This window comes from Sapajus apella, unplaced genomic scaffold (assembly GCF_009761245.1).
Source record: "Sapajus apella isolate SASKATOON/1434 unplaced genomic scaffold, GSC_monkey_1.0 scaffold36, whole genome shotgun sequence".
Classification (NCBI taxonomy): Eukaryota; Metazoa; Chordata; class Mammalia; order Primates; family Cebidae; genus Sapajus; species Sapajus apella.
The window spans coordinates 287400-297688 of NW_022436976.1; the positions used below are offsets into that span (position 1 = coordinate 287400).

At 38.5% G+C, this 10289-nt stretch overlaps 1 protein-coding gene across 1 annotated transcript in view; it reads right to left on the reverse strand.

Moving 5' to 3' along the window:
- CLCA1 (chloride channel accessory 1) overlaps window positions 1-3849 on the reverse strand; it is a 30330-nt gene extending 26481 nt beyond the window's left edge. The window contains exon 1 of the mRNA XM_032296365.1: window positions 3564-3849. Coding sequence (XP_032152256.1) covers window positions 3564-3725 — 162 coding nt within the window. The 5' untranslated portion in view covers window positions 3726-3849. The remainder of the gene's footprint in view (window positions 1-3563) is intronic.
- Window positions 3850-10289: the final 6440 nt, after the last annotated feature.

Here is a 10289-nt window from a genome sequence, read left to right on the forward strand (position 1 = left end):
AATACAAGAAAATGTCATAATTATATATTTTCAAATTACATCTAATTTTACTTTTCTAAAATGAAAAAGCTACAGTGTTAAATTATACATGTCTCTACAGATTCCCTGAGTTGCAACAAGAGAGTAGGGAGAGTGATAGAAGATATTGTCATAGAAAGGGGGCAGTGGGTCTGTTAGGACTGAAAACTATTTGCTTCAAAAGTGAACATAGACAGAGGAAAGAAGAGGCTGAAGATTGAGCCCAGGCCCAGCATTCAGAGGTAAGAAGAGGAGCCAGTACAGGGGCCTCAGAAGGGCAGTCAGTGCCTGTGGAGGAAATGAGAAGCCGTGGGATGAGAGCATTGGAGGGAGAAGGGCATGATCATCAGTGTCAAGCACTGCTGAGCTATTACTTAATATGAGGACTAAGAACTGATCACTGGACTTGGCAGCATGGTGAGCTCTTGTAGCAGAACAAAGACAGCAGCACTATAAGAGAGGATTTGAGAAAGTGAGAGGTGAAGCAGTGGAGACAGTGAATACAAATAACAACAGGTCAAGAAGTTTTTCTGTAAACTAAAGGGGAATGGAGAAATGGGCAGCACCTGGAAGTGTACTTCAGGACAAGACTGTTTATTTGTTTTAATGGGAACTATTATAAAATACTTCTATGCTAATGGAAAAAAACCAAAAATGCAAAAGAAAAAGGGATCATTGGAAGAGCAAAGTCCTGGTGGGAACAGACCAGAGTGACTAGACTCCATTTCCTCATGGGGGTGGTCATAGGAGCAGAAACACTTCATCAATTTATGGGGAAGCAGCACTTAGATATTAGTGCAGGGGTAAATCCTGCTGTGCCTCTTCCCAAGGGGTGAACTTGGAGAACTTATTTTACCTCTCTGAGCCTCAATTTCTCCCTTTCAAATAGTGATAATAATGGTTGCCTCTAAGTTTTTTTGTAAATTTTCTTAATGATTTACATTTTCCTCTTCTAAAACTCCCAGATTTTTAACACTCACTAGGAGAGTTTAATATTATGTCACTTTAAAAAACAAAATTAAAAAATGAGGCAAGATCACCAAAAACTTGAAAAGTAGGTGTAAAACTTCATATATTAGAGTATTATCTTATCATTTGACTTGTGAAATGTGAATTTTCGATGTCTCCCAGGAAGAATAAGTAGCATGAAATGCTCTCGTTTTCCACATTGTAATAGAAACAATAACAAGGGATCTTTGTTTTGGCATCTGTTCCAGATTTTCAGAAAGTGACCTCATTTCCTAATACACACTTAAACCCCTTAAACTCTCAGGCTGAGAGAAGGTTGGTGGTGACAGTTTATAGGATGGGCTAGAAATTCCTTCAGCACAGGGACAGTATATTGACCACTGGACTCCTAGTACTTGACATAATTTAGATGCTCTCTAAATGTTTGTTGAACAAATGAATGGATAAATAAAGTAGGTTTGGTAAGTGGCAAACTGGTGTAGCAGTGCCAAGACAGGCAGTGCCTGGGCTCCTGTGCATTGCAGAGACCCCCAAAATAACCCTGTCATGTACCTTCTTGTGTGTGTGTGTGTGTGTGTGTGTGTGTGTGTGTTTGACGGGGAGAGAGAGCTTCCCTGATTCTCCCTTTCTCATCTTGTGACATGTATTACCCTTGCTAATATTAGCAAGAGTGCAGTGGATGGAAGTGGTACAGAGCCTTCAATTAGTCTTGTAGTTAGGGAAATCTGGGGACTGTCCTGCTGAAGCAAGCATTTTAAAAGCTAACACAGAGGCTTCTGTCCCCACAAGGGAACCAGGGGAGAGTCTTCTCATCGGCAAGTAGGTTGTTAGAGCAAAGGGAGGAATAGTCAGGAAAGGTGGCCAAGCTCTCGATGAGGTCCCTCAACTCTGCAGATCTGGAGCATTGAATAGGAAGGAGCTAGGGACTCTGAGTATTCTATTAAATTTAATTTAACTCTAAGTGTTCTTGTTATAGAGAAGGAAATGGTGAAAGCCAACTTATCTCACCCTCAACTTTAGGATCCATACTAGAAAGCCAATTTAATAATTGTAGTGAGAAGTACATATCTCAGGAGGAAAATCTCCAAGAACAATGAAGTGGAAGCACTTTGAAGTCTCTAAGCACTACATACTGTAGATACAAATGACCGTATCACTAGAGATGAATACAGCATGTACATTCTCCTTCTGGCATATTACTGAATCCCACTGTCTAGCCAGAGACCGAAACACACTGGTTACATTTTTGCTGATGCCATTTCCAAATTTAGAAACAATCAAAAACTCACTCAACATTTTAGATTAGAGATTCAAGAGGTCCGAATCTCTCTTTTATCGCAGACAGCCTGATCCTCTTTGGGTTGAGGAGGTAAGCTTTATGGTGAGAGGTGCCCTCCACTCTGTTCCTCATCCCCTACTGCTGCAATTCCCTAACTACACCTTCCTGGCAGGTAGAGACGGTTTTCTTTCCAAACATTACCTTTCTGTATTTGCCTCTGCTTGGAGCAAGGGATCTCTGGGGAAAACCCTCTGGACCCTTGTACTATTAATTATCCATCTAGAGAGATCAAAAGGGGACTGGTAACCAATGACTATATCCACCACTTATTGAGCTCTTACTATGTACCAGGCACCATGTATGCATTTTTAAAGTTATTTTTTAAAGTTCTGAGATACATTTAGACTAATTTATTATTGCACTGTATTCTTACATACTATTCATCCAGACAATGTTTTGCACTGTATTCTTACATACTCTTCATCCAGCTTCCCTTTATATGCATGCATTTTAAACTTTGATCCTCACAAAATCCTATAAGGGGGATATTTATTATTATTATTCCCATTTTACAGACTAGTACTCTTACTAGTACGGTACTTCCTCTGGATGTGCTATAGCCAAATTCCAGGGCGGTCTTTTATAAGGTCTTTTATAAAATGCCCTCTTATTTTTAGCTGTTTGCTGTCATACAAGACCTTCTCTAACAGTATAGATGCCTCTGCCAGGACAGGAAGTCTTCTTCTCTTCCCTTCTGCCTCATAGGAGGTAGCAACAAATCCCTGAAAGGATCCCTTGAATTGGGGCTGAGAAAATGCAAAGTGTTCTCCCATCAGAGGGTCAGGGTTGTTCTTACATAGAGATTTGCATCTTGGGCTCCTTTTAGGATCACAGGGAAGGGGGCTCCAATCAGGAGAATAAACGGAGAGTCTGATACGAGTCAAGGGCAAAATCAGGCAAAGAATCTGTGCATCTCACAGTATCTGTCAAATGTAGCTGACTCTGCCTTACTATAGAACTAAATAATTTTCAGTGGCATAACCCACAGCAGTACATCATTTATCAGTCGCCAACAATGTATTACTCTGAGTTATGTGCATTGCATTTATTATCTCATATGACACAAGAGTCCTAATGGTTAACTTGTTATTATTTCAGTTTTACAGATGAAGAAACTGAGACTTAGACACAAAAATAACTTGCCAGTGTCATGCAACTGGAATAGAGCACTCACGTTCTCTCTATCACAACATTATGCTTATTTTTAAAAAATCATGGACAATTACTATGAGCTTACCTTTATGTGTTGAATGAGTGTTTCATCTTCTGGCACATTGGGGTCGATTGCAATGACAATGCCTTCATAACCATTATTGTTCAGCTGAATGAGTGAATTACTCAGGGCCCCTTCTAGAAGGTGAAGAATCAAGATGAACACAGAACTCTTAAATGGCCCCATTGCTGTTCATGTCCCTGTGATTTCGCTCTTTGGAAAAGGCTAGTTATGAATATGTGTTTCTTTACCATTATATATATATATATATGAAAATGTAGACACACGTTTCCAACTTATCAGAAGTGGTTTCTCACAGGTCTTTAACCCTTTGACCTAAATGTGTTTTACTATTGCTTTTGTCTTCAATAGGAGAATGATAATATCTTAGCCTCAGATTGTGTACATATAAATATTTCAATTTGAAAGGAGTGTTGGCCTTGCCTTGAGCTGTGCCGGATGCTGGGGTAAGGGTGGGGGAGCCCACATCCGGTTCCTTGGGAGCACTCACAGGTGACAAGCAGCCTGGCCATTGAAAAGTTTGTTTACTTCTTATAAATGTTTACCCAGCCATTGACACCAACCCACCCAAAACCACCCTTATCCCCTCCTTCCAAGGAAAATTCAGACTGTTCCACATATTCAATAAACACCTTGTATGCCATATGTCCAGTTATCCCTCACCGTGGTCTTTAGCACGATGGTAGTTTTGTTTCCTTGACATAACCTCAACACCTCTTCATGCTCCCCTTAAACAATAAAACATTCAATTATATTTTACATCCATTTGCACTAAAAGCATTAGCAACTGATGTAGATATTATTGAATATTTTCTAATGGGGAGAAAAGATAAAATGTGTATCTTACTTTGCAAAGCACACTCCCTCAATTTTCCTCATCAGACCTCTGCTTTCTCTATTCCATAGCTCCTACCAATCAATGCAATTCCAATTAACAACAATAAATTATTTTGCTGAAACCAAATGTTCCTTGGAGCATGAATCATGGACTGTCATCTGCTGTATATATTCTTTAAATTTGCCAAACCTCAGATAAAACCTCAAATTGGCCCACCATTTTCTTTTATTCAAATACTTGAAATATCTCTTCATCCGTAACTTTATTTGGTCTTCAGATGGTGGTAAGCATCAATTTCATCTTGTCTGTGCCTTTTCATAAAAATTAAATAATTCCTTTTTCTAGCATAATCTTAAGCAACTAAAAGTGAAATACTAAAATAGGGTGGAAATACTCAACTATAACGTGGTTTTCCAGATGATCCAAAAGATGCTTTTATATCAAAATATGTATACATTTATTATTCATACAAAATTTAAAAATTTAGATTCCAAGATATCCCAGACCTCAAATGTATGTATCTTTGTCTGGGTTCTCTGAAAAACAGAGACTAAGGCACGCATATGTGCTAAGAGTTTGAGAGTTTAATGCCAGAGCAGTGAGAATGAGGAAATGGGGAAACTGGTCAAGAAAGACTGGGAAGCAATTAAAGGAGGAACATTACTAAGCCAGCAACTGCCATGCAATGAAGAGACCCAGCAGGCCAGCCCACAGGTGCCCCTGCCTTACTGTGTGGGATAGCTCCTAAGTGGCCATGCAAAGAAACCTTGGAGCAGCCCTTTGGAGAGAAGAAGTTAAAGCATTTGGCTCCTTCTCATCTTCTACAGGTGGTCAACTCCCCTAGACTTCCTGGCTGTGTCATCCAGCCCTTCCAGCAGTTGCTTGGAAAGAGAGACCCCCATGCCTTGTGGTATGTGAGGAGGACCCAGGGGGTTATAAGAGATGCCAGCTTGACCTCAGGCAGTGGAACCACTTGGACCTGCAAGGAGTGGTTAGTGACTGAGGTGGAGCAAATGACTGAGTGTCCAGTAGACAAACGGAGCCAAGCAAATCTGAGGAGGTTCAGTAAGAAGAGTCTGATACAGTTTACTCTTTGAGCTGCTCAGATTCACTCTTGTACTTTCATCATATCTAGCTCCAATATTATAATATAGGATTTGCATTTTTTGTGTGTGTGAGCACAAGCTGTCTCACTTTTTCCCTGAGAAAAGGTACAAGTTTAATCATTTGCAGAATCTCCTTCAAAGTGGTGGCCAACTGCAATCAGCTCAAATGCATAAGGTAAGAGTGTTATTGAAATAAATTACAATGCCTGATGCTACAGCTGGTCTCAAGGGATTTATAATATCCCTCCTTTATCACCTATTTCCCTCGCTTTTACTGAACATTTCAGCTGATCTGTATTGTTTGTTCTCTTATTGGGGTAATCCCACCCTTCATCCCTGAGTGGGGCTTTTGGTTGTCCTGCTCTTGTTGGCTGTAGCTGCTGCATTTCCCTATGACAGGGGTCATCTGGTGTGATAGACTCAGTTTAAATGCTCTCCAAATTTGCTTGGCATTCCCTGAAAGCTGGGTCTTGGCTGCTTGCTCAATGGAGATTCCTGGCTGCTGCTAAAATTCACACATATCCTAATACCAGTGTATCTTCTTAGCTTTCCCCAGGAAGCGGGCCAAGTTCAGCATGGCCTTCACTATGCGACTGGGTGGGCAGCTCCCCCATTCTCTCCCATGCCCAAGTCTGGCTTGAACGGATGTGCTGAGGCTTTGGCTCAGATAAAGCACTGTACCATGGCATCTGGAATCTGGCTTTGTCAGAGGAAGCCCAAATGGGCCAAATAACACAAACCAGAGGAGCAGCGAATTAGCACCCCAAGGGACAACCTTTCACCGAAGAGTATTTCCAGCATTCTAGAAGCTTCCTTTGCATTCCCTCCCAGTCAATCCCCCTGAAAGATAATCACTATTCTGACTTCTATTGCCACGTAGGTTAATTTTGGCTGTTTTTGAACTTCATATAAACAGAAATATGTCATATGTACTCTTTCATTTGGCTACTGTGACATAATTTTGTATTAAAGATTCAGCCACGTTGTTGAATGTAGCAGTAATATGTTCTTTTTCCATTGCATTCTGTTGTAAAAATACACTGCAATTTATTTACCAACTGCTTTTGATGAACATTTGGATTATTTCCAGTTTGGGGCTATTACGAATGAAGCTGCCATAGATGTAAGCATTGATTTCAGTTGTGTATATACAAAGAGTGGCATTGCTGGGTGACAGGGTATACATCTGTCTAGTGACAAAGACTCCCTCCTTTGATCAAAACTTTAATCAGGATCCTCTCTGACTAGGTCTGACTTGGATTTCTCTCTCTGTCTTGCAGAATTCTGTTTGAGCAAGAGTCCTGCTAAGTCAGTTTAGGGAAAATCCCCACCTTTGGTATCTGATCATTCTCAATATCTTTCCATCATGGCCTGCCTTCACCAATAACCCTATCAAGTTAGTTTAGCCAGACATTCCTTATCCTTAATATTTCCTCTTAGGCATTTTTCATCCACTGACTCCACACTTCTCCTTGGTTGTAAATTCTCATTTGTCCTTATTGGAGTTGGAGTTAATGCACTCTTTCTCTCCCACTACAAAACTTCGTTGCAGTGGTCCTTGTACTTATCACCATGCCCCCGACCCCTTAGCATCTTTTACAAGTGTTTGCATAAAGTTTTTTTTTTTTGATACTAGCTTATGTTGGTATCCCAAATATTTTTCAAGTGGTTGTACAAGTTATTCCACATTTCCACCAGTACATTGTACTGTCAAGTCTTTCTAATTGTATTCATTTTTTTGGGAGTGTAGTCATATTGTTCTGTGGTTTTTATTTGTATTTTCCCTAATGACTAATGTTGTTAAGCACCTTTTTATATATATTGGTCTTTTGCGAAGTGTCTCTTCAAGTTTTTTTTTTTTTTGTACAATTTTTATTAAGCTGTCTTTTTCTTATTTGATTTATAGGAGTTCTTTATGTGTTCTGGATACTAAGCCTTTTGTATTGAAAGATATATTGAAAATATCTTCTTCTAATTTGTAGCTTGCTTTAATAGCATCATTAAATGAATAGAGGTTTTAAATTTTGGTACAATCCAATGTAATATTTTATGGGTAATGTTTTCATGTCATATTTAAGACAGCTTTCCCAAATTCATGATGATATTATACAATATATGATTCTAGAAGCCTTACTTCTTTACCTTTAACATTTAGGTATATTGATCTATCTCAGAATATTTTTTGTGTATGGTATGAGGAAAGGTTCAAGGTTTTTGTTTTGTTTTGTTTTCCCCTGTGATAGCCAATATGCCCATTGCATTTATTGAAAAGACCATAATTTCCCCTACTGAATTACAGTTGTGCTTTGGTTGTGCATGAGCTGACTACAGATGTGCAGGTCTGCTTCTGAACTCTCTATTCTGTTCCTTGTTCCATTGGTTTGTATGACTATCCTTACCTTGATTATCTGGTAGTATAAATAGTCCAGATTTGTTTTTATTCAAGATTATTTTGGCTATGTCAGGTGCATTTCAATATAAAATTTAGAAGCAGCTTCTCAATTTCACATATGAAAAACCTGAGTTTTATAGGAGTGCATTAAATTTATAGATCGAGTTTGGAAAAATTGACATCTTTATGGTATTGAGTATTTCAACACATGGAGATGGTATGTCTCTTCATTTTAAGTTTCATTTAATTTGTCTCAACTGGGTTTTATAGTTTTCAGGATAGACATCTTGTGCATCTTTCATTAGATTTATTCTTAGGGGTTTTTCTCGGTGCCATTGTAAATGGCATTTTAATAAAAATTTCATTTTCCAGTTGTTTATTGTTGGTATTTAAAAATATAATAAATTTTTATGTATGGACCTTAAATTTAGTGAACTTATTTAATTCACTTATTTCTCATATTTATAGATTATTTTGGATTTAATATGTATATAATTATGTCATCTATGAATCATAACATATTGATTCTTCCTTTTAAATAGTTTTGTTTCGTTCTCTTCTTGGACTAGCTAGCACCTTTAGTACAATATTGAATAGTGAAGAGAATGGATATCTTTTTTCTTGTTCCCAATCTCAGGGAGAAAAACATTCTAAATAATTCTATATTTTACCATTAAGTATGCTGTTACCTGGAGATATTTTGTAGATACCTGTATCAGATTAAGAAGTCTCTTGGGCCAGGTGCAGTAGCTCACACCTATAATCCCAGAACTTTGGGAGGCCAGCACAGGAGGATTCCTTGAGTTTGAGACCAGACTGGGCAACACAGTGAAACCCCATCTCTACAAAAATTACCAAAAATTAGCCAGTTGTGGTGCCATGTGCCTGTAGTCCCAGTTACTTGGGAGGCTGAGGTGGGAGGATTGCTTAAGCTCAGGAGAGACCTTGCACTGCTGCAATCCTGTCTGTCGCTCTCACTTTGAACAGAGTGAGACCCTGAGACCCTGTCTTAAAAAAAAAAAAAAAAAAAAAAAGAAAGTATTTTTCTATTTCTAGTTTTCTGAGAGGTGTTGTTTTGTTGTTGTTAAATCATGACTAGGTGTTGAATCTTATCAAATGCTCTTTATACATCTATTAAGATGAGCATATAATTTTTCTTCTGTGTTCTGATAATGTGATGAGTTACAGTGATTGATTCTTCAATGTTAAATCACTCTTACATTCCTAGAGTAAATCTTAGTTGATCATGATGTAGCATCCTTTTAATTTGCTAATATGTTACTTGGGATTTTTGCACCTTCATTCATAAGATTGGTATGTACTTTTTCTTTCCTGTAATGTCCTTGCCAAGTGTCTGAATCAAGGCTATTCTGAGGCTAGGTGTGGTGGCTTATGTCTGTAATCCCAGCACTTTGGGAGGCTAAGGCAGGCGGGTCACTTGGGGCCAGGAGTTTTAGACCTGTCTGGCCAACATGGCAAAACCCCATCTTAACAAAAAATACTAAAATTAGCTAGCCATGGTGGTACAGACCTGTAGTTCCAGCTATTCAGAGGGATGAGGCAATCACTTGAAACCGGGAGGCAGATGTTGTAGTGAGCCGAGGTCACACCACTGTACTCCAGACTGGGGGACAAAGTGAGACCTCGACTCAAAAAGAAAAGAAAAGGAAAAAGAAAAGAAAAGAACCAAAAAAAGGAAATACATTTTAGAATGTATTTGGAACTACATGATCATTAAAATAAGATATGTCAAAATTTATATGACAAAGTTAAAACAACGGTCAGGAGGAAATTTAAGAAACTAAAAATAGTCTTATAAAAACTGTTGCAGAGTCTATGAAGACAGAATATACTTTATTTATTTACTTTTTTTGAGACAGTGTCTTGCTTTGTCACCCAGGCCAGAGTGCGGTGGCACAATCTCCTCTCACTTCAACCTCTGCCTCCCGGTTTCAAGTGATTCTTGTACCTCAACCTCCTGAGTAGCTGAGATTACAGGCCCACACCACCACGCCTGGCTAATTTTTGTATTTTTTTGTAGAGATTGGGTTTTGCCATGTTGGCCAGGCTATTATTAAACTCCCAGCCTCAAGTGATCTGCCTGCCTCAGCATCCCAAAGTATTGGGATTGTAAACTCTTTTCTAATTTTCATTGTGAGTTCTTTCTTAACATATGAGTTATAAGTTATATGGAAATACATTACTTAATTTCCAGACATTTGGGGATTCTCTAGTTGATTTATTTTTGATTTCTAATGTAATTCCCTTGTAATATTAATATATACTAATATAAATATTATATATGTATATATTCTAATATATTATATTCCTCTTTCCCCTGTCTCATAATCTGTTTTGCTAGGATGTTAGACAAGCTTCTGAACTCTGTTGGA